Source organism: Anas platyrhynchos, chromosome 4 (assembly GCF_047663525.1).
Source record: "Anas platyrhynchos isolate ZD024472 breed Pekin duck chromosome 4, IASCAAS_PekinDuck_T2T, whole genome shotgun sequence".
Lineage (NCBI taxonomy): Eukaryota > Metazoa > Chordata > Aves > Anseriformes > Anatidae > Anas > Anas platyrhynchos.
The window spans coordinates 62,090,514-62,116,337 of record NC_092590.1 but is presented as its reverse complement, the minus strand read 5'-3'; the positions used below and the strand labels follow the sequence as shown (position 1 = coordinate 62,116,337).

General features: G+C 37.0%; 1 protein-coding gene across 3 annotated transcripts in view; it reads right to left on the bottom strand.

Annotated features, from left to right (window-relative positions):
- Window positions 1-25,824, bottom strand: part of KCNIP4 (potassium voltage-gated channel interacting protein 4) — a 436,446-nt gene that overhangs the window by 321,451 nt on the left and 89,171 nt on the right. Inside the window, exon 1 of one of the 3 annotated variants that reach the window (XM_005017834.6) lies at window positions 7,059-7,431. The exons of the other annotated variants lie outside the window; for them this stretch is intronic. Coding sequence (XP_005017891.1) covers window positions 7,059-7,146 — 88 coding nt within the window. The 5' untranslated portion in view covers window positions 7,147-7,431. Of the gene's footprint in view, window positions 1-7,058; window positions 7,432-25,824 lie in introns of those variants that run through there. 3 annotated transcript variants of the gene reach the window in all.

Below are 25,824 nucleotides of genomic sequence, written 5' to 3'. Positions count from 1 at the left end.
GCATGCAGAGGTCCAAGCATAAAAGTGCATGGCTCTTCCTGTGCAATGCCTAGAGGGATGTTCCTCTACTCAGTTTTCACACAGGGTGAGGTCACCATGGCACATTTAGTATTGTACTGTATTATTATGATTTTGAGCTTAAAAAAACATAAAACTATCCAAAGATATCCAAGAAACAGATAGACCCTTAAATGCATCTAAGCCATGTGTTAGAGGCAGAACTAACAACCAGACACAAACTGAGAATAGCTGCTTAGTCTACTGCTTTATTCTAGTTTCTCAATATTTGTTGATTTGCCATCTCCTTTGCTTGGGAGATAGAAATTTAAGAATCCTGAAAAAAAAAAAGCACCTCTTTGATAACTTTAGGAATGTCAGAGTTGGTGCATGGACATCTATGGAACAGTGCCGGGAAAGGTGAAGTTCATTTGCATGGGCACCATCTAACCAACAGTTTCTGGCACTTTTGGTTTGTAAGAATTCAGTGCTAGTACCTCAGAAGGCAAAAAATGTATCAAATAGGCATAGATTTTATTAAAGAGATGAAAAGCTTGGTCTTTATTATTGCCTAATTGTATTGTCTCTCTGTAGGTTAATAGACCAGAGATCTACTACCACTGCAGGCCTTGCTTCAATCAAGTTATTTCAGCACAGACTCCATGACTTTGAATGAGATCCAACTGCACAACTTGCTTTAAAAGGACCATGTTTCTTGTTTGCTTGTGTAAAAATGATGGCTTACTTCCACTTCTTCACTTTGTATAATCCCACACAATACAGCAATGTAGTTTTTCCGCTTCTGTTGCTTTTGTAAGGACTACTGGGAATTGTGTTCCCTTTTATGCTTTCTCATGAATAGCTGCATTTCTTACGTAGTTTCGTTTAATCTTCACTTTCAGAAGATTATTCCTGTGACTCAGAGGTGGCCTTAACAAGTGAGTGTAGTTTCTCATTCATTTATTTTGCTGTGTACTAAGCTAATAAATCTAAGCAAATGCAAAAGTCAGTGCAGGTCTTTCACAAGGTTATACGATCAATATGGTTAAGCATGAAATTAAAGCCAAACCAGAATTTTAATAACTTGTCATTTTTTCTTTACCTCATTACAGAATCCAGTCACTAGATGTTTCACATATTCCCTTCTTTACTTTCCTACCCTGTTATTTTTATTCAGTCTTTCACAGTTTACCTGAAGACACCATGATGAAAAATGTTCTCTTTCTAGAAATCCTATCTGAGATGAGGTGCACATAAGCTAGTTTCATTTGATAATTCATTTCAGTTCACCTATCACTTTCAGTAGAAGTGTATCAGAGAGCAATAGAAAAAAAAAAATCCTCTTTAGAACTGCAACTCTTAAAGGAAATTGTTTTGGGGATAAATTCTACAGGGCCACGTGGGTCTGTTTTTCCACATTGTATCACACCAAGCATTGCAGCAAAAACACAGCTCAAGACATGAAGCATCTTCTCATTTTCATGCTCAGAAATTCAGTTGCATTTTTTTTTTTTTCTTTTTCTTTTAAACTTCCCCAGCCTCAGCCAACCTAACTGCCAGACATCGCTGGCCCAAAAGGTGTCTGATCAGTTCATTAATCATGGCCAGCATAAGAACGTAATGCAGAAGCAGCAGCTGCATACCTGCATATGCCTGGCTGGAACCTGAAGCTGGGCAGGATTTGACAAATGAGCAGCTCACCTTAGCAGCAGCTTTCGTCAGAGACAGGCAGATGCCCAGGGACTGCAACTGCTTCAGTCCTCTGATTTTTATCCTCCTTTGCTGTCTGAGTCTTTAAGGCCCTCTGAATTTACCTAATTAAGCAGCATGTATAAGAATTGACAGCATGTATGGAGACCACACGCTCTGCTGTTTGGGATGCTGTTACATAGCCATTGCCAGCTATATACATATATATATACACACACACACACACACGTATATAAAGAAAACCCACCGTTTACAGATTTCTTTTTACTAATTTGTGAGATTATTCTATCTTCCTATTAAAAGAGTATGTCTTATGAGTGTTCATATTGACTAATCAGTAAACAGTAATTCCAGATTTTTGGCTAAACTGAGTACTTTTTTGCAACTTAACAAAACCAAAAATTAAACAATAAAAATAAACAATTAAAACAACATGGATGAAAAGAACTACTAGAAAATAATAGCAGAATTAACTAAATTGAATAATTTAGGAATACTTTCTTCAATGCTATTCTACTTTAAGATCCAAACAGACCATCTCAGAGGCAATCAGATGCCTACATCTATTTAAACTGAGTCTTCTGAATTTTCAGCATCACTCATTCATAAAGCTATGCAGGAGAATTGACTACACAGATAAAGGTACACTAAATTCATTTGGGGATCAGTTCTTTATTAAAGGAGAAACTATGTTTTTGCATTAGAAGTATGATACTTTTTCATCTCTAACTTTTACTGAGATTTAGAAAATTACTTAATTGTTGGAATATCCTCACTTGCCATATTTAATTGTTCATAGACTAAATGTAAAATGTTTTTTCCTTAGCACAAAGCACAAAACTTGAAAAGAGGAAAAAGACAGTATAATTAAATAAAAGAGCTAGTCAGTCTCCTCATTCTCTTTTTACATAACCTTTTACTGTAAAGGGAAAAAAGTTATTCTGGAACACTTAGCAACTGTCACTAACTAGTCTATTACATTCCTATAAAATATTTTAATTAATCTTCAGATTTTTATAAGCATTAATTTTGAACTTTTCATAGCTTAATTAAAAAAGCTGATATATATTGTGTGAGTTTTACATTCAGACCCTTGAAATCAAATCCCATTATCTGCTAGGTTTTACCCTGTGAGTAAAAATCCCAAAGCATTACCCTGATTTTTCAGAATGAATCAATCAACACAGCCACAACATGCATACCTAAAAATTAAGGCTGAGCTGAAACTGGATACTATAACAACCATGGAATCCACACCACACCAGCACTGATGATGAAACAAAGACTGCCTCATGGATTTGTTGTTGTGGTAGAATAGGGTAGGAAAGGGAACAAGTCAGGAAGTTTGCCCAGTGGGGCATTCAGCCTTGGCATTTCCCTTTCTCTGAAATGGGTCATGAAGCAAGGCATCTCCATTAGCATAATTCAATCTATCCATAACTCAGAGCTGGTAAGCATTCAGGATCTCCATGTGGCTGGTATCTATTCTTACATGGTCTTTGTCAACGATGAATGTCAAAAAGTGATGTGGTGATGGTACTTTCTCTTGGAATGGTTACAGATCTCTTAATTGAATGACTTCATGAAGTGCAGTTTACAGCCCAGGTGTACTCTCTCTCAGATTAATTCCCTAATCAACAGCAAAGACTTTGGTTCCTTGTCACTGTCTGTTTCTGGTTTTGTGATGTTCACATGCTCAGCTGTAAGATGGATAAAGAAGTGGAGAGGACTTATCTCTAATACCGGATTTTGGAAGTAGGGGCATTCTCCTTGAACATGGGGAAACATCTCATTTCTCTTCAGGGAAGGCTGTCAGCTACAAACCCCTTATTTCCTGAGTGCAGGAAGGAGGGAGATATCTAATAAATCTATGCAAAGTTAGCAGCCTTGGGAAGGATTCAAAATACCATCTCAAACTGAGGTGGACTTTAGGCACTGATAGGCAGGTAAGTTGCAACAGACACAGCAGGACTTGTCATGAGACCATGCCTCACCTTCAGGGAAAAGATGCTCAGAGGGCATCTTCCTACTGGCAGTAAGCTAGAAAACATTAATTTGCTTGTTTGCGCACATAGAAGGGCAAAGATGATCTTTTGGTAAAACAACAGTTTCTTGGGGAAAGTGTTATCAGAAAGTATATATCACATTCACAAACAGATTTAACTAAAATATCTCAAGACTATGACCAATATTACTTTACATGAATGGCATCAGTCTATAGATAAAAAAACACACACACAATCAGTCCATAGCTTTATCTGCATAACTCTAGAAGAATATTATCTCAGGTTGCTGGAGAGAAAGAGCACATCACAGCCAGAATTGTTCTTTCTTTCTTTCTTTGTAAAAGTGTATAGCCTAGAATATGAATCCTTCCTCAAAATCCTAGATTACATTGTGGCAGGTACTTAATATGACCATACCCAAAAAGGATACATTCTTAGAAATCTACCACTGAAATCAATGACACTTATGCTTCCAATATTTCTTTAATTCCCATATTTTATCAGTTTAAATGGTTAAGAAAAACTTCCTGGCCATCGCTCTGAAATTGTTTTTTCCACTTCAGAGTAATTTATGGTCCATTTCTCTCTTGGTGGTTAATCTCAGTATTTGTATTACACAAATTCACGATGCATTTGAAAACTGAAACATTTTCAACTGCAGCACAAAATTCTTTATGACAATGTTTCAAAGAACAGGCACTTCCAACATGCCTCAAGAGGCAGCAGGCAATAGAGTAGGGCTTGGTGTGACATTTGAGGAATGCTGTCTTCAAGTATTTGAGGGAGTCTATTTCAGTTGTGGAATCACATCAACTTAATATATAGCAGAAACTACAGAAAGCGAAAAACTTTGTTTAAAAGACTTTCTTCTCACTGCATTTTGCTTTCAACCATGGTAACAAGCTGTAAAATAATTAAATAATATTATTAAATTTATTTTTAAATTTATTATTAAATAAAATAATTTTCTTCACACTTATTAGAAGATAACAGGATCACAACACCACTGCTTGTACAGGTTTATATTAATGAAGATGAGCTACTTATCTATTCATTATGCTTACCCATACAGAAAAAAGGTATGGATTAGATTTAGCGCACGAACTTTCAACAATGTGTAGTTCCAACTTAGTGTTAAGTATAAATTTAAAGGAACACCTGAAAGATAAAACATGGGCCAAATCTTATCAACAGGGAAGTTAAATTGGGTTCCCCACTGTCTGTACTCCTTACTAGATATCTACAGTGTGAAAATAAATTGGTGACTTGAGTCATGTAAGCAGAGCAGAGTGCCTGCATACGAAAATCTCAATAAGCACATATTTTAGTTTCTGACAGTGATTCTACATTTCAGAACAAACACTCATTATAGAAAAAGCAATAGGTTCAATACAACAAATTAACTACAGTTTTCTAACACTTTCAACTATACTTCCTCATTCATCTTTGTTAATTATCATCTAATTATCAGCATAATGAATTATGCATTAGATTTTGAAGATGGAAGAGTTAACTAGTATTGCAACAGTTGTGGTTGATGCAAATTACCAGATGTGGTAGATGCGCCTATGCAAGATCTGAACAGTGTAGCTCTACCTCTTCACGATTCAATTACTGTCACATTACATTTTGATCTTACTTGTTACATCATTTGAACACAGCATGGTCTATTATCATAGTAAAAGCAGTAAGATACTACCTTTACCTGTAACAGAAGTAAATGAAAATCCTGGGAACTTTCTCAGTTCCTAGGAGTTCTGTGAAAGTGCCTTGAATCCCTAATGCAAAAGACTTGATTAAGGCTTGTTCCCTTTAAGGTAACGTACTTTGTACACTCTAGTGGCTTTCCAGTAATTTGGCCTCCAAAATGTGCTTCTTAATTATAAGTGAAACAACTTTTTTAATAGTAACATTATAACCAGTATCCAAAACAACTATGGCAAATGGTTTTGAATTGTGAGCTTAGAAAGCTTGCAATGCAAACATCAGTCTGAAAAATAGAGCACATCATTTGGTAGACAGGAAAGGAAAAGCTTGAATGACTTTGTGAAATAGGAGTATTGGCCTTCATCTCTAATACAGCTTTCTTCTTGCATCGTCTATTACTTAATTTCCATAGCAACCCACAGGAGCAAGAAGTCAGCATTTCAAAGAAATCTGAATTGATACAATACACAAAAAAGAAACAATGACAGAATAAGAATAAGACATAAAAAGACAGGGAAATTCTACTTTACGAAACACTCGGGGTTACTGAAAAGCTACGCTAGTTTATACTAGATTTACATAAGTTACAAGTACCTTATAAAGTACTGGTTGACAGTGATTTCTACAGCAGTATAACCCAAAATAGTGATAAATGCAATTTATCAATGAAGTATGAGTGAAGAGTCAACTCTGCTTTCAAATCTTTCAAACAGTGGTTAATAAATCAAAAAAATAAAAATAAATATATCAGCAGAAACTTTCAAAATGCTTTCAGCAAAGTGAACGGCATTTAATTCTCAATAACCCTGTTAGTATAATTGGTTGTTATCTGCTATGGCTGGACTAGCACCTCTGCTTGATGATTTTTGCAAGGAAAAATATATCTGAGGTCTAGAAAGAAGCAAAGTTGTATTATCAGTACAGAATGACACATCACATAAGCTGTCATATGTGACAGTCACTGGGAATAACCAAAGAAAATGCTGATTTGCAAGAAAAGTGTATTTTCCCAAGTGCTAAGAAGAAAACTATACAGTTTTATCAACCCAGCTTACAAATCCCTTCTGGCACTCTACAATTGATCCAAGGTTACCCAAAATAGATTAAGTTGACAGCCACTTAAGTTCCAATCTTTTTTAGGGGCAAAAAGCACAAGCATTATTTAAAGTTTGCAGCGAGCTGCTACAGCACCTCATCACGGTTGGTTTACATGTGGAAATAAGCAAAAACAAGTGTCTGCGAAAAAGAACGTAGCCTGACTGTGGAGGTAAATCTGTAGGGAAGAGTGAAAATAAAAAGCAGGACCTTCCCCCTCTATGGCCATGCATCCCATGGGTGCTGTGCTCCCTGTTAGGGCACACACGTGAGCAGGTGAAGGCACGTACACACGCAGCCCCATCAGGGTGCAGGTATGCCAGTGCTCAAGGGAACCCCTCACACTGTCTGAACACCACAACGTTCAGAAGCCCACATGCTCTGTTTTTATTATCCCCAGCCACAAATTAGTCCGTAGGTTTCTTTTTATTACTTACAAGATGAGAATTATAAACATAAAGCAATGCCATCACTACATTAAACGCAGGCAATCGTCCTGCCACCACGCCGCACGGTTAGACCACAAAGAAAAACAGTCGTTACCTGTGTGAAGAGAACCTGTGATTAGCCTGAGAAGGTACTGGGCAAATTTCATGATTTCACGCTTACACCGCTTCCTACAGCCACTCATCTTAAGCAACAAGGTATTCCTCTGAGAAGAGCCGGGCACTTTTGCCGACAGAGGGAACCGTTCCTGGCAGCAAACTTCTGAGGCAGTTGGCAGCCTCGCAACTCGCCTTCTCCCAGCAGCCGAACCCAAACTCCCCCGGCTCCTTCCCTCCGCTGCCTGCCGAGCACAACCCCGGGGCACCGGAGGGCACCGGGGGGCGCCGGGGGGCCGGAGCCGCTCCCGCCGCAGGCGCTGCCCGCGCACAGCCCGCGGCCGGCTCGGCGGGCACCGCAGCCCCGGGGCGGGGCCACGCACCCCTCACATCACACACACACCCCACAGACATCACACACAGACACGGCACACCACCACACGCATCACACAGGCTCCGCTTTGCCCCTCAGGGAATCAGCAAGGGAGAAGAGGGCACGGCATCGCTCCGTTTTGCTGGGAGGAGGATGGAAAAAATAAATAAATCACAGCACAACATCAAAAGGTGGATTTAACAGAAAACATCCCAGCGGCGGATATCTCAGCGTGCTGCTCAAGGTCAGAGCAGAGGTCTGCCTCCCCTCCAGCTCACCTGCAGAAGGCAGGGGAGCTGGGTGGCTCCTGGCCAGCCCCCCGAAAGCTGCAGGGCCCCACGGGGTCCCCAAGGCTGGGGCAGACAGCAGCCAGCAGACCTCAGCTAGGGTGGCTCCAAGAAAGGCTTTTTTTTTTGAGGGGGGGGAAGCTGCACGTAGTCTTTGCTGCTCCCGCATAAATTCATGCTTTGCTGCCTTGCGTGAGAGAAGCGTTTCCTATTAATAAAAGTGATCTGCTGAAGTCTTTCCCCATGAGCAGAGAAGCTGAAGAATACGTTTTCATTTCCCTCAGACTACTTCCCTGGACTACAGAAACACAGAACAACTCTGAGTATTGCATTAGATGGTGATGCAATATGTAATGCCTAATACAGTTAAAAGAAGACAAAGAACCCATTAAGGAAAAGCTTAACAGAAGAAAATCACTGTCTGATCTAATTTTAATGACAGCATCGACCACACAAACATTTTGGTGAATGCCTTTAAAAAACTGTAATAAACACAAATGCACATCTTCAAACTATTTTTGTACTGTGCACTGAGCAGAGATAAATACATTATAGATGCAACACATCAAAGCATTAGCAAACTTGCAGTTTGATGACATGTTTTCTGTCTATGCTAACTAAAACACAAGCCTTCTCTCTTATGCTTGCTATGAGGCCATGAAGCTATCAGAAAGAGCAAAAATGAAATACCCCCAAGGAATCCCCGTTTTAGCCCATTGCAGGGTTTAGCCCTCGAAGGAACTAGGCAAGTTTCAGCATTTTGTATTTGCACTGCTTCTTCCTGCAGCCACTCTTCAATTTAGAAAAGGCATTAAAAAATAATTAAATCCACCACCAACAAGAAAACAAAACCTTGCCACAGAGAGTTTAACACCACTGCCACCTTCTTCTACCTCTGAAAGGGAAATTCCCTAAACAGCTGGTAGAAGTGAAGATGGATACTGAAAACACGTGTGAGCATCTCGTCTTTGGCTGAGGACAGAAGAGGCCAATGCAAATGGTTCTCAGCCAGAGTCCTTGACCTGCTTAATCGTTCAACATTTTTAATTGCTTTATATAAATTTCACTTGCAGTAGTACTTCAAAATGAAGAAATGAAATACTGGTTTTCTAAAGCTTTAAATAAGCATTGTCACCATGACCATTTTTTCCCCTCCCCTAAAACAATGTAGCATCAGTTCTGACGCATTTTCCTAAACCTTTTACATTTCAATACAGCAATAACAGTAATTACTGTCTAAGAAAAAGTTCATGTAAGGTTTCTGACCTCCAGTTTGAATAAGAGGCTTTTAACAAAGAGCGTAATATTCTGATAAAACTGGATTCAAATCTAGCTCCCATTGTTTTCCTGCTCAAAACAAATGGCTGTCTAATCTTTGAAGAGAAGCCACACACCCCAAATCAAAAAAAAAAAAAAAAAAAAAAAAACAAAGAAACAAAACAAACAAAAAAAACAACATGCAGATCAGGGAAGAGTGAAAAGGAAAATCACAATGAAGAATAGTTAAAAAACACCATGGTTTTGTCAATAAATACATTATAATGAAATAACTTGGAGAATACCAACTCCTATATATGGGCAATATATATATATATATATATTTTTTAAGATGGGACACATTAAAATCTTCAGAAACAGAGTCTCTGCACTAGAATATAAAAATACTTTTTATATTTATAAGAATGACTGCCCCTACTAATTCATAATATATATAGGTCTGAACTAAAATATTTTTTGTATTATTTTTATTTTTTTAAGATTTCTATTAATATCAGAAGGACATGATCAGTTCCTGGAATTTCTGACTTGGGAATCAGGTACTTAGAAATCAGTGTTTAAAAACCACTACTGAAGTACAATGGAGAAGGAATAAAGTATGCAAAACAATTCTTTTCCCAGAGTTTAAGAAAAGCAAATGCAAGGAGAATGTAATTATTATTTGTAAACTCTTGGATTTTCAAATTAGTTTACCCAGCCCAAGTGACAGGCACACCAAAACAACACAAAGCAACAACTTATTTTATTTTGAAGTACTTGGAATGCATGAAATAAAAGGGCAGGAAATGTGTTTTTATTTGTTTTAAAAGAGACCAACCACAGCAGCACTTAAAATACAAAATAGAAAAGTTCCCATGAATGTATGAAGTGTACTCTACAGCTCTTAGTAATCAAATATTTTCTATGAAGATTTTCTATTAAGATGTTTAAACACAGCTACAAGAAAAATCTTCCTTAAAAAGAGTAATCCGTTGTGATGACTTAGCATAAAATGAGAAATGTTGAATTAGCTAGCACTATAGTTTCTTTTTGAGAAAAAAATACTAAATACAGATTGCATTTAACAACAAAATAAAGCAAAATCACACGTTAAAAATACTCCATCAGAAGTTAAACTTGAATGTCATAGCTAACAACGGCAAGGACTCAACTTGCAAAAAAAGCACTGCATTTTTTTTTATTTTTTTATTTTAAGAAAAAAAGATAATAAAAAAATCCCTGCGATAAGGATGACATTGCCTGTTAGATGCAAGTCCACTAGACTGGCAATAAAAAAAATACAAAAAAAAACAAAACAAACAAAACCACAAAACAACATGAGTTGAAGTGACATATGCAGAGTACACAAGCTGATCAGCTTCTTGGAGACTATTTGCATTGTATGTTTCATTCACATACATTATTTAAAGCATTCTTCCAACTTCAAAGAGTGCAATTTCCTCCTGAAGTAGCCTGTGCTATTCCTTAAAAAGAACAAATTTGAATCTTCTAAAAATGACAAATTCAGTAAGTGGCCTCAACCTCAGAAAGGGTCAACCAGGAGCACTGAGAACCTGTATACAGTTTCCTCACTGTTGACTGAAGAGCCTTGCCAGAGTCTTTGTTCATAATGCAAATGCTGAATTCCACAACTGAACATTTTATCACAGTGTTTCTAGCCACCTTATTTCAAAGAACAGATATTTACAACCTAAGCACATGGAAAGAAATAACAGATGGGCAGAAACAAGCAGATGGGTGAACACAAGGTAACAGTGAGATGTTTATGATCAGCGCAATAAACAGCTGCCATGCGTAGATGACCATCATCATATCTCCTCTCAGTTGCTCCTTGCCTGTCATAAATGCGAGAGTCTTTCTAAATCAAAGTCCCCAGTGTACTTATTTTATTGTTTTTTTTTTTTCCTTGTCTCAACAGTATCTTGTAGCAGGGTGTCCAAAGCTGACTACCATCTAAAATAGATGGTAGCAGGATTAGAGCCCTTTTTCACATAAAGCACCAGAAACTGCAGAATTCCACCATATTAACCATTTCTACAACCATACCAGCCATGGCTTTAGCCACAAACAGTAAGCAGCAATACAAATTTCTCCCCAAAATTGATTATTTTGCCCAAGTTTAAGTCTTAAATAATAACACAAACCAGCAATTGTTACATGCTAGAATGTGAGCTGGGAAAGTAGAGAGGCAGATAGATATTCCCTTCCTCGCTGTTCCATACCAACTAGGGGATGAGGCTAAATTTACTTGGTTTAGAACTGTTATTGCTCATTGCTTTCTGTCCTGAATGTTACAGCAATAACAGGCAACACAAAAATTTTTCTACTTCATCTACTCCATATTAAAATGGATGTTCATGTCGCATGTGGACATAGTTCTGTCGTGGGTGGGAATAGTAATTGCCACAGAGCCCAGGACAATTAGCAGGGGGATTGCCAATGTACTTAGTTAAGGCAACAACTTACTTTTTATATAGCAAAAACAAACAAAGGCTTCATAGCAAAAACAAAAAACAATAACAACAACAAAAAAACTTCATAGCATTCCAACTTCACTTATACATTCTGTCCATGATGTTTCTTAATGTGCAACACAAAAGAACGAGACCTTTACCCCTGCCTATACCACAGAAAATTAATGCACAATCTTCCTGCTTCTGTCCCTAGTTTTTAGCTTCTCCTGAAAGCTTGCTAAGAATAATATCCTCAAAAATCAAACTAGTGCTGTGCTGAGAATGGTACTACAGAAAAATGACTGCTATCTCATACTGTTCGCATATCAGCGAGTCATACACATGCTCCGTTCTAATAGCTAATACTTGTATACAAGAAATTACTTCCATTGCTGTTACATTTCTAGACCCTATAGTTTCAAACTTAATTTTCTGTTACGTTTATGAAGCTCAATAAAACCTAGTGGCTTATCCAGCAAGAGCATAAAACCTTTGACCAGCATAACAAAAACACTTCTTAAAACACTCGTCATTTGTCTCTATTATTTCTGACTTCCCTGTAACTAGCTACTCAATCAGAATGCCTTTTTTTTTTTTAAACCTACTCTGTGTCCTTGAAGCTTACCCCAGGGATTCATTTACACACAACACTCTAAGATGATACTGCAGACGGTCAACGAGGAGCTACAGCTGCCTCAACCTCCCACACAGTCCTCTCTTGCCTAATTAAATATTCATCACTCCCGAATGCTGCGGTGTCAAACATGAGCAACTTCCCAGCCTGACCTTCCACAGCTAGCCAGAGGTCTGTGCTGGAGAATAAACAAGACTGGGACTTACCTGCTGAAACATAAAATAGCATAATGCAGTTTTCATGTTGCACATTAAGTTTTGTGCACATGCTGTAAAATTCTCACTGCAGAACATAGAGTACTGCCTTTAATGTTCAATGTAACTTGAATCTCTGTATGCAAAGCTAACTATAAAAACCTGCATGAGCAGTGCTACGAATAATCTTTCTGCAGAACACTAAAATCTATTCACCCTTATTATACAGACCCCATTTTGCATGTGCAGCCTTATCTTCCAACTTAAACCAATTCTGAGTGTTCTCAAATGGAAAAAAAAAATAAATAAAAAAAATAAAAAGATGTACTACTATCAACAAGTATATGGGTTCTCTCTTTGTTTTGTGGCTCTGAGTTCATAAGTGTCATAAATTCACATATGCTGTCCATAAGAAGTTTAAATTTTGCCCCCAAGATGAAAGAATTAATTCCTGATTTCTCTTCCCCATGGGAAAAGATATCTGGAGTTATACTCATTTTAGTTCTACTAGACTCTACACACATTTAGATCTCTATTTAATGGAAAAGAGAAAAAACTTCTATCTCATCTTCTCAGTCAAGTGCTTTCCTAGAGTTTTCAGGGATCATCTCCCCATGATCACCACCACCCCTCCATCATTTTTGCTATCCCAAAACAATTGTGAATGCTGTAAATTTGCAGTTTAATCAGTGAGTCAAACTAAATGTGCAAAATTAAAATTTAGAGGTGCAACTCCTAAAGTCTTCACATCCTCACATGAATTGTGAAGCATTTGGGTCAATATACTGCAGCTACTACCTCAGAGAGGAGAAACAAAAGGCAGAAGCAACTGCCCAAGCAGCTGTTCAGAGCCTACATTGTATATCACCCTTGGTTGGAGTAATTTTGAAACAGCTGTCCTGCACCCCAAAATTGATCCTGTTAAGTATTCACTTATAAGCATATATGAAGTACAAAGTTAAACTATCCCAATGCTAGGCCCGCAGTGTCTGTCTTTCCCATGCTAGCAGAGTCCTGAAGATACTGAGGACAGCCTTTCTGCAATGCTGCACTACCTTTTAGTTACAAGCAGTTACTCACCTACTCCCCCCCAGTTTACCAGAACTGTTGCAATTGCAATACTGGCCCGTAGATTTTTCCACATAATACAGGTGATTAGCTCTCCCAATATATATAATAATTAAAATTATTTTCCTATTTGTTCAAATTGACTTAGAATTGATCTGGTTAGTCTGATAGACCTGACTTGAACCCTGTTCATCCATAAGAAAGCTTCATATATGCTCAGAACTGTACCACTCAAAACTAAATTTTTCTACACCGCACAATTATTTGCATCACAGAGAAATGAAAAACACATTCCAAAAGCTTTTATTTATTTTATTTATCAACTCCAGTAAGTTTTAAATCCATCTTGGCTTCACATTACGAATGAGCCTGAAGAAGCTACACATTACGTAGTGCAAATAGGATGCAACGATCAAGGATATAAATGAGAGCATCACGTCCATTTAACTTTGCTGGCCCTGTAAAGTAAAATCTCTGAGTATGCATTATGATCTTGAAGTCACACACTACACACAGCTGCAGATTTTGATGACCTTATACAACATCCATGCAGTATCATTTTTCTCCCTGCCTCCTAACACACATTCTTTTGTGGCCGTATATACTGCCACTTCTCCAAGAAGTATGGCCACGACTACCTGCAGCTTCAGGCAAGCTTCCCTCATCTGTCCATGTAATGCTTCTTTAAATCAGTCCTCAAGGACCAGAGACAGGAGGAGGAAGAATAAAAGTTAATCTTCAAGATTAAAAAAAGCTGTACAATGGAGCAAAGAAGGAATTTAATCTTGTGTGTGACCCACAGGCATTAATGAAAGGCTAAATCTTTGATTCCTAGCTTGGAGCATCCCATAGCACAGGTGGTATTTGGGCTGTTGTGCTTCAGAGCTCAGGAAACCATAGAAATTTAGCATGACATCACTGCAGTCTCTTAGCAATAACAGTCTAAAAAGATTTAATCACATGAGGGCCTTCAGCATAAATTCAAGTCATTTTCCAACTCCCTAGCCTAAGGAAGTGAAGTAGTTTTTATTATGAACTCAGCTATTATAAGGTTACAAGTCAGTGATAACCATAATAATCTATATATGGTCTAGGCAAGCAAAAGAAAATTTCATTACTTGGCTGTAAATAAATTTCCAACTTAGAAGCCTAGAACAGGAAGTTAACTGCAAGGCTGGTAATGGCAACAGAGTGTTTCTCTCATTTCTACACATCAGCACAATAATTCTTCTACGGCACACACTCTTCTGAGCATTGGTGTTGATGAAGGATACAGGAAAATACCACCAGTTACCAGAAAAATGATGGTAAACTTCTGAGATCTTATACAGTACAGGGGCTAGTGAGCATTCTTAAGCCCTGCAGAAATTTCTTAGTTCATAGCTGCTCCACGTGCCTGAATGTAGAATTTCAGTCACCAAGTAGAAATCACGTTTTATATTACAGAAATTATGGCTTCAAACTTTCCCCCATCGGAATAGGACAGCTACTTCTACTGCAGAAACTATATTAAAAATGGAAGAGATAAGCTGTTCAGTCAAAAAATAAATTCTATTAGAGTTATCTCAAGTCCAAGGAACTAGATTGAGAAAAAAAAATCTCTGAAATTTCCAATACACAGGTAACTTGTCAGGTATAAGCATCTTAATTGCAAAGATGCCCTTACCAGTTTCGGTCAATAAAGAATTTATGGCATTATGTACAGCTTTAGTTCTCACCTCTTGGTTAAAGTGGGTAATTCCACACTCCTTAAATTAAAGATGCTTTCAATTAGTAATCACATTGCACCCTACGTTTTATATCATCATTAGCCAGACTCCCCCATATTGACTAGGGGATTGATTTCAGAGAATTCAAGTTGGTCACATTTTACTAGCTTAACTTGGTTTTCCAAATGATGACTGAGGGGGAAAAAAAAGAAAAGAATTGGGTAACAGATGTTTTATCTAGTTGATTTTCTCTGAAGGTAAAATGTTTATTTGAGAACATTTATAGAATTTTCTCACTTTTTAATATTGTTTCTAAATATAACATTTTGCTTTGGCTGTGGAGGGGGGGGAGACTGGCACAACAAACGTGCTTTTTGTGACTCTGTCTTGGAAAATAACTAATAAAAATTAGAATAGTACCAACAGGAGGAAGTCTTATTTCAAAACAGTTTACAGCCTGAGGGAAGATTATGATACTATCTAGGGAAGGAAGAAGGATGATATCAAAGTTAAATTATTCCTGAAGGTCTCTGGTCATGGATCTCATTGCACTACAAGATCTCAGATCAGTATGAACTGCTAATGTGATTGCAATTGGACTAATAACTTTTCTTTTTTTTTATATATGTATTTTGATTAAGAATTATTTTATATTTGCTTATTTAAACTTTAACAATTGACTCTGTAGATGTATAGACCAGATACAGACAATGTGTCGTATCTGGTGTGCTGCTTCTTTTGCCCACAGCAAGATTTCATAACACCTTCTCCTACCATAAGAACATGCATTCCTTCCAGTCGACTTTCACAGCAATGCATCCTCATGGTCTAACCACTTTCATTCGTTAAAGGCAGTACTATTTCTGAACTTGCTTCGCAGTAGTAGAACATAATTTCCTCGCATTGACCTTGTGCCCACTCTAAATGTGGGGTTCAGACTGATCACCATAGCACACAGACAGCAAGAAGTAAGCCAATTTTTACTTTATATCATTAAAGACATTCCTGCACCTGAAGAAGTAGTTAATGTATCTGAATTGGGTAATAACAGAGTTTCTACATCACTTAGATCTTTCACAGTAAATTAGACTTTTCTCAGGGGCTGGGTCCTTTCTTGTACTGCCTCTCCAGAGGCTCCTATCCTGGTTTCCTTTCTAGAAATGGATTTTCAAAACCATTTCCACTCCTTGTCCAGACTTTATTTACTTCTATAAAGATGCTTTATTTTATAACTCCCCTTTATCTGGTCCATTACTAGATAATCTATTCCATGGCTATAAACATCTGGCATTTAAACTAAAAAATCTGGTTTGCCCAGAGCAACAGCTATCCCTTTCCCAGCAGTGCTTTAAGCAGAAAGTGATCAAATTTTAATGATACTCTTTTGTTATCTTAAACCAACTGCAAAAAGTACCCCTGTCACTTCCCCTGGGTTTGAAGGATATCAGCAAATTTATCCATTCTAAATTGCACAAAGCTTTTGGTGGTTAAAATGCACATCTGCTCTAAAGAGATGACAAAAGTTGTAACAAAAATGCTACAGTACTCAAAAGTTTAAGCAATCAAATACTTAAGGCCAAGGCATTTTTCCAAAGTTAAAGAACCCTTTACAAAACTGCATTCAGAATGAAGATGGAAAAAAAAAAAAAAAAAAAAAAGCTTCATTTTCAAGCCTGTAACTTTTTTCCTATCAGAAACCTATAAAAAAAATTCAACTTACAACCAATTAGCTATTGCAGATCTTCCAAGTTTCAAATACCCTGAAAGATTTTTGTTAACAACTTCGTAATAAAGATATTCTGCTTGCTGAATCCTCAGTGTTTTCCTATAGTTTGTTTTTTTCATCCCTATAGGCTTTTGTTTTTGAGTCATATACACAAAAAGATTGCTCTGATCTGCATACAGCTGAGAAGACTGTCAAACCCTAGCCATAATTATTAGTTTTTGTAAACGTGTGGAGTCTGTGAGCTTCAATTCTATTACAAAACACTCTACGAACCCCAGAATTACATTAATAATCCACCTAGAATGAAATGTTATTTTCAAAGTGGCAGGTAACATATATACACACGTGAGTGGTAAAGGATACTTCTCTGAAAAAAATTGAAATACTTTACTTAGAAATAGATGCACAGTGGTCTAAGCTAATCAGAAAGTGCATATCAGGATAATGCATTAAAAATTCAGTAGAACTAGAACTGATCTTCTTTGCTAAAGACAACTCTTTGCTGAATCTCAGAGATAAAACAAAAATCACCAAAATTGCTCTACAAAGTTTGTGCTCTACAAAAGTTCCTTGGCTCAGAATCCTTTGCAAAATAAGTCTTTTACTGTCACTCCTGCAATTTGAAAGGGTCAATGAATCCATGATGCTAAGAGGTATGCTTCTGTATTTTCTTTCCATTCTGGGGTTTGAAGCAGCTACACTTCTTTTAGAATAATAACCTCAAAAAAAGATACAATATAAACGTTGCCAATATAGATGCTTCAATTAACTGGCTTTTCAATTAACTGGCTTCCTCTACCCCTTTAAAGAAGGAACCATCTTTCTCTTCCTTCCTCCCTCCCTCCCCCCTCCCAAAAAATAACTCAGTAAGAAAAGGAGACTCCATAAGCAAAAGAGTTTAATGGTAGAACAGTACACAAAGGGAATAATCCAAAATAAACAAATAAGTAGTTTTACTCTGGACCTATACAGCTGCATATAAAAGTGAACGATAGAGTGAAAAGCTCTCAACATTTTTTTTTCCTTTGCCTGTAGGAGTACATGCAGAAATATTAGGCTGGAACTGACATTCTACTTACCAGGAAACATGACATGATGAGTTTCTAAATTTGAGTGCAAAGTGGCAGAACTTCAGGATGATACTGAAAACAGAACTGCATAAAAGATTCTTTCAACCAGCCAGAAAAGCATCACTAGAACAACCCTTCAATAGAGCTTCAGAAGTGTCTTTTTTCTCTGGTAAAGGTTCTCATTGCCATCATGATACACCAATGGCTGGAAATTACTAGTGGTTGTTGCCACTACCAACAGCATCATCTGTTGACAGCTTATCTGTATAACAGAGAGGGAAGTGCTGGTCTCAGCTCCATGGGAACTGATGACAGGATGCATAGGAATAGACCAAAGCTGCACCATGGCAGTTTCAGTCTGGGTATTAGGGAAAAAAATAAAAATAAAAAAAAATCACCCAAAGTATGGTCAAATGCTTCTTAGAGGTGGTTGATGCCCCATGCCTGTCAGTGTTCGTTTGGATAATGCCCTTAATAATAGCCTTTAACTTTTAGTCAGGCAATTGGGCTTGGTGATCTTTACAGGTTTCTTCCAACTGAACGACTCTGATTTCTAATTATTCAGTATAGCCTATGAATATAGAACAACCAGTGTATGCTATTCAAAGTATTCTTTTTTTACATTCATTTTTCTGAACTTCAATGAATGTAAGTTTGTGTTGTAATTTAGCAAATCTTATATGTATTTCCTAAACTGAACAGTCTTAAAACTAACAACATTGACACATGAATTTGTAAAGCTTCATTCCAGCCTATGACTAATACATGGGAGCAAACCAACAAGTAGACAGAAGATGACAAGTGACTACATATTGTCCACAATCTCCTAAGCCAAGTTTCCAAACACAATGTTACAAGAAACAGATGATGTAGAGCAACAAAAAGATGAATATACATGAAATAATCAGTTTTATATTACAGGTTCAAGATGTTTTTTCAGAACAATTTAAGCTGAAATCCCATTTCAGGTCTCTTCTAAATGAATCTGTCATAGTTCACAATTTATATTAGTTCAATTAGATCATCCTATTCCCTCAGGATCTTATTCCTACTGAGGAAAAACAACAACAACAGATGCCTTCCATATTCAGCCTTGTTCTTTTATGTTTGTGTCTCATAGTGCAAATATTCCCATGTTTTAGGGGAAGTATATGAATCCAGAAAACAAAATTATGTCTCAAGAGATTCTGAGTATTAAACAACACAGTTAATTCCAAACTGAAGTGAAACATTTAACAGCTGAAGAGTGTCCCAGTTTGGTAAGGCCTCAGATACATTTCCACCTGCCCTTGGTTTTACTGTTTCCTAGAGCTTCTACGAAATGCAAAAAACCCTTATAATGATAAGCTATCGACGTTTTCTTTTTGTGGTCACCATAAGTAAAAACAGTGTCAACAGGTTCTTGAGAAACACCTAACCAACATTTGCCATTCTGATACAAAAAGCATTTCCAGTTTCCATATTTCATTTTATTTTTTTCAGCAGTGACCAAAAATACATTGGCAGTTTGAATGTGAAATTTAGTAAGTTTGTAAACAACACTAAGTAAGAAAAAACAAATTTTGGAGCAGCTTGAGTAATGTCCTCCATCTAAGATCATGGGTGCAGTTAACCAATTACTATCCTTGTGTATGCCTAACTACAACATCTTTGTAGATCTGATAAGCACAGGAAAGCAGAATGGTATGTCTATATACTTTATTGGGATAGACAATAATCAAAAAACATGTTTGTGGAAAACTGAGTTTTGACTCAAGCCAAGGTTGGAAATGGAAGTTGTGTGATATGGAATTTGAGTTCCTTTGTAGCCGCAGAGGAATTCATTAGTACAAGAAGAAAGTAAGCAACTTAAATCGGATATAGCTTTCCACAAATCAGAATGTGCCTCTGATCTTAAAGATTGCACCTTGAAACAGCCCCCTTGGAGTTTTATTCTAGTAATTTCTGGTAGAAATACGAAATTCAGAGATAATTTTTACCTCTATCCTTCCTTTGACATTTGCAACACTTTAGAAATGCATTTGCTCTTCAAGGACATTTTCATCTATTAAAGAATATTTATGAGTATTGCTTCAAAGAAAACCACTGGAATAAGAAGTCAAGCAAAAACAGAGAGAAGATTTGCATTTGCAACTATTTATAGATTAACTCCTAGCAATATAAAAAGCAACATCTGAAATTCATTCTAAAGCTGGGTTAAGAAAGGTGTCAATGCATGAATTATATTCTCTTCTCTCTTCAGTTGTTTCAGAGTTTAATATCAGGGTGCACCTAGAGAATACAAAAAGCTTAAGATACTGCTACAATTTAAGTGCAAGTTAGTTCACAAATCAATTAAAATGAAGGCAACTAAAAGGAGTTAAACATTAAAAAGAATGAAAGTCTTGGTTTTGCTCTGCTTAAGTTCAGTGCTCTCTTAAGTCTGTGACTAATGATTTTGTGAAGCAGGGATATCATGTAATTTCACAGAAGCCTTAGAACTGATTGAAAGGCTTTATAAATGGTGCCATTCATATGTATCACTAGCCATATACCTCCATAGTAAAACTGCCCTTTAAAATGGTAAATTCAATAAAGCATTCACACTCTTGCAGCCAGAGCAGCACATGAAACTGATTTAGAGATGATTGTTCAGTTGGATAAAGACTCCTCAGCTTCAGAAACCAAACAGATCATCTGATGATAGTGTCCAAAAACTCCTACTTCCTTTACTCTGATAGGCGTTACAACAGTGTGATATTCTTGCACTATTAGTAGACTGGCAGCATAGCTATGAGGTGTCCACCACACATTTCTATCCTATGCAAGTCAATATTAAGTACTAAGGGGACAGATTTTGTTTTAAAGAAAGGCAGAAATGACATTTCTTAAAACAATTTTGACATTATTAACAGTACTATACTGCACTTCTTTCAAAAGAAGAACTGTGGAAACACAGCGCAGGTTTCCATGCAAGACTGCACTCAGAAGTTAGTGTTATTAGGAGCTTGGTTTCTAAATTCAATCTGCATATATGCACATAACTCCTTTGAAAGTTCATATTATTTTCAAATGTTCATTTTTGTTATTTTTTATTTTTTTTAAAGGGAGGGGAAGTCAAGAAAAAACATGAACCAACCAACAGAGGCATGGCCAGCAGGTCAAGGGAGGTGATTGTCCCCCTCTACTCTGCCCTGGAGGGGCCCCTCTTGGAGTGCTGCAGACAGGTCTGGGACTCCCAGCACAAGAGGGGCTGTTAGAGCAAGTCCAGAGGGCCACCAATATGATCAAGGGGCTGAAGCACCTCTTCTATGAAGAAAGGCTGAGAGCTGTGGGATGTTCAGCCTAGAGAGGAGAAAGCTCTAGAAATTAGAAGGGGAGACCTCATTGTGGTCTTTCAGTACCTAAAGGGGGCTTATGAAGAAAAGATGGAGAATAACTTTTTACATGGTCAGGTTGATAGGACAAAAGGAATGGTTTTAAACCAAAAGAGGGGAAAAGTAGATTAGATGTTAGGAGGAAATTCTTCACCTCAGAGGGTGGTATGGCACTGGAACAGGTTGCACTGAGAAGCTGTGGATGCCCCATCCCTCAAAGGGTTCTAGACCAGGTTGGATGAGGCCCTGGGCAACCTGGTCAAGTGGGTGTCAAAAGTCCTTGTGGGGCTAGAACTAGATGATCTTTAAGATTCCTTCCAAACCAAGGAATTCTATGATTTTAAAGACAACAAAATAAATATATGAATTACTAAAATGGGAGTCATATTCATCTATCCTGGTGAAGTTTAAAAGCCAATGAGGACAAAAAGCATTTATTTTTTTTTTTTAAATTTAGTTGACTTGGAAGATGGCAATATCTGTATTTCGAAACTCACCAGCTTTCTGAACAGTTGGAGCTCTGAGATTGTAATGACAATTATTGTTTCCAGGAATGACATTTCTAGAGACACTGTTACAATTTCACACATTAATAGGCAGGTACAACCAGTTGTTCCCCAAATACATAATTTCTTTATTAACAATAACTCAACATTGAAAAAATGTATACATCAAAGCCTTGTCAAAAAACATCTAGTGAATAATTATTCACATTTGCTCAGAAGGCAACACTATTTTCAACCTAGATTTTGACATCATATAATTAGAATAGCACATTAAATATCAAAAGTCATCTAAATAAAGGAAAATATTTGGCAAAAACATCAAAATTACACAGCCTCCAAAGAAAGAATATTAACTCTATTTTATTTAGATATTTGATTCAATAAGATCTTAACTAGGAAATCTGGTGTGTCATTAGTTTTATAAAAATGCATTGTGCTTTTATTTTGCTAAGGATTTTCAGAATTTTGCAAGCAAATTTGCAAGTCTTTTGGACACTTTCACACAGCAGGAAGGCTTTGATTCCTCTTTTCTAATACATTTATATTCTTTGTAGCAATCAGAAGACTACTAAGTAATTGCCTAGTAAGTCTCACCAAAATGGAAAAAGATACAGAACTCAGGCACAGGAGACAAAGATGAATGAGAAAATGAATATATCTAATACGTTGATTGTATTTTCATTCAAGATGAAGCAGCTTACTCATTTCTCAATTTTCCAATACAGTGAAACTCCAGATAGTACCTGTTACAATGAGGTTTTAAAACTGGTTTATTACTGGGGGGGATTAAACTGTGCATTTCAGATTACATAAGGCAAAGTCTTGAAAAACTTTTGGCAGCTTTGAACACTTATTACATTTTAGATTAGGGTTTCTAGAGCTATCCTATCACACTACCATTTTTTCAAACAAAAAGAGGATAATTAACAAGTCTGTAGAGTCTATACTATTGGAGAGTCAGAACAGATACACAGGATTTATATGCTTATTTGCTTTCTCTTGGTACAACCACCAAGTGAATTTGCATTGGTGCGTGATAAAAAAAGTTATATGTATGGATATTGCAGAGGCATAAGAGCTTTCCTATTCCAGACAATCAAACAGCCAATATTCCTAGACAGTTATCATGCCATTACTTGTACCAATAATTAGATATTTGACTTATGAATCATTTTTAATAAGCACTACATGTTTTTATAGAAAGCCAGATAAAGCCAGGGTAGAAAATGTTCAGTAACACCAAATATCTACTTATATTCTAGGAAGAGGGACTCTACAGATAAAATCAAATTAAAAAGTTATTCATGGAAGACTGATGAGGAATACAAGTAACAAGCAGATCTCAGGGTATCACTTCTGTCTCAGCTTGTAAAAAGAAGGTAGGAGTTAATATGAAAAGCATTTTGGGGAATTTTTCAGCAAATTAATTTTTTTCGGAGGCATGAAATTTTATGTATAAAAGATTTTACTCAAATTGTAGTGATCTTTTCTATTGTAGAAGTCAAAAGAAGTTCAAACAATATGAATGAGATATTGGAAGTTGTCTTCCCTGGGTCAAATCTATTCCTTAAACGTTTTTTGTTTTTTTGAGGGGGGAAATTTTCATAATTCATCTAGCTATACTAAATAACCGGGGAAAACAACTTCATTTAAAACAAGAACAAAAAACTCTCATGATTATTTATCATTACCACTTACTGTCCCTCTGTATGATTCTATATTATGCAATACTTGTATTTTATAGGCCAGATCTCAAATTTTTAAGGTCAGCGTGGAAGATGACATTTATGCTGTCTCAAACGTCGTCTGAAGGGTTTCCTGCCTGCCAATGCCAACCTACATCTCCCCATGGCTAGATATCTCTTCTGGATTGGCCAGTACCTGGACAGGTCAGAATGCATGGGCAGGAGAAAACTGCCAGTGCAACACATACTAGGCATATGGTGTTGGGGCTCTTCCTGCCCAGGGACAGCAGTCCCAACCAATCAGAAATTTAAGAACATGCATAGCAGTGAACTAGTACATACTGTTACACTGGAAACAAGGTAAAAAGACCACGAGGGGACACTATGGAAAGACAGTGACTTTTCAAGACAAGGGACCCTCCCCACCATATCTTTGAAGACAACGGACCAACAGGACTCTACTGGATCCATGGCAGTGACTATCTGTTGCAATCTATAAAACCTCTTTGCTTACATTTCAACACCTTTTCTCTCACTCCTTTCTCTGGCTTCTCTTTTGATACTTTTTATACAAAATTAATAAACTGGTGGATGACATTTGACCTCACTTAATCTTGCTGTAGGTAACTCATGAGCAATTGGAACTGGACAGCCAGCAAAAAACAAACAGTATGGCTAAAAGTGATTTTAGTCCCATGCGAGCTTCAGGCAACGTATGCACAGCTAAAGAAGTTGTGTAATTCTCATACAAATAATTCAGAATTAAATTCACTTATATAATTCATAACATGGACAAAGCTCAGACATGATTGATCTTTCAGCATAGTATAAGTACTAGGAAACTAAATTTCTAATGGCAACCTTAGGTTTTGAAAAAAAATTACAGGCACTTAAGTTAAAAACTTAAACTGAAGTTAAAAAACACATTTCCTCAAAATGTATTCTAGTATTAACAAGAAAAGAAGCAAATTTCAGTTTTATGTGAATTGTACAGTGGTAAAATAAAGAAAGCAGTATAATTTTAGATAACTTCAGTAAAGCTAAAGCTTTTAAGGAAATACGACTTGAGCAATAAGTGTCAAACACTATCAGAGGTAGAGACAGTGACAAGCTCCAGGAAAGGGCACTGCATGAAGGCTTTTATTATTTTTTATGTACCATCACCCAACTGTTGTTAAGGAAATGCAATTACCAATTGAAGAATCATTTATCCAAATTATTCAGTGCTACAAAGGAAAACTGACATGCAAACAATTTAGATAAGAGATCCTAATGATCTAATACTTGAAGTTGTCTGCAATTTGTCACTTGGATTCTACTTTTAAAGGTAAGCTTTCATTTCCCTTGAAAAAAATAATTCTATTAAATGCACGCTAACCACCACAGTAGCTGGTGAAAAAGCAGAGACACTTTAACCGATCTTATACTACCTGCCAGAATGTTCCCTGCTGTGAATACTGACACACATGCTTAAGAGTGACTACTGTACTTTGCATTAATGCTATGTATTGTGTGTTCCCTCATACTTGGAGTAATTTTTTCACTAAGTATATAGCGACAGACCTATCTATACATATGCATACATATTTACTCATATAACAAATAACATTTTAATAACTGTGCTTCATTACTGAGGTATTGCATATCTGCCCGCAGGAAATGTGGATACTGCACATGCACAGGAGTGGTTTAAATTCATCTTTGAATTCTCAAGATCCTCTGTCCTTCACCTAATTTCTTGTGACAGATTAACAAAATAAGACATGCAGCATGTTTGTTATACAGATACCTATATAGGATTGAAATCCCAGCTGGGAAATAATCATAAGTCAAGGGCATCACAGAAGTCTTGCTTTCCTCCAGACCTCTCCTCTTTGCTACTGACTCCTTTTCAAAAAGAAGCTATGAGGACAAAAAAAATCCACCTCAACTCTTTTGTCACAGGGATCATCCCAGTGGTTGTGCATGCTGAGCTCAACCACCATCCCATATCAGAAAGGGAATGGAGAAGACCTAGCAGAAGCTTTCAGCAGGGAATTAGAGCAGATGACCAAACATCTTCTCCAGCCTGAACCATGCTAGCTGATTCATAGAACCACAGAGATAATCAAGCAGATGGAGTACCTCTCCTGTGAAGAAACAGAACAGGGGGTGTTCAGCCTTTAGAAGAGAAAGCTCCAGGGAAACCTCATTGTGACCTTTCAGTACTTAAAGCATACTCATAAAAAAGATGGAGAGCAACTCTTTGCTCAATTGGATACTGACAGGACAAGGCAGAATGGTTTTAAATTGAAAGATAGACCTAGATTAGATGTTAGGAGGAAATTCTTCACTCAGAGGGTGGTGAGGCACTGGAACAGGTTGCCCAAAGAGGTTGTGGATGCTCCATCCCTGGAGGTATTTAAAACCAGGATGGATGTAGACATGC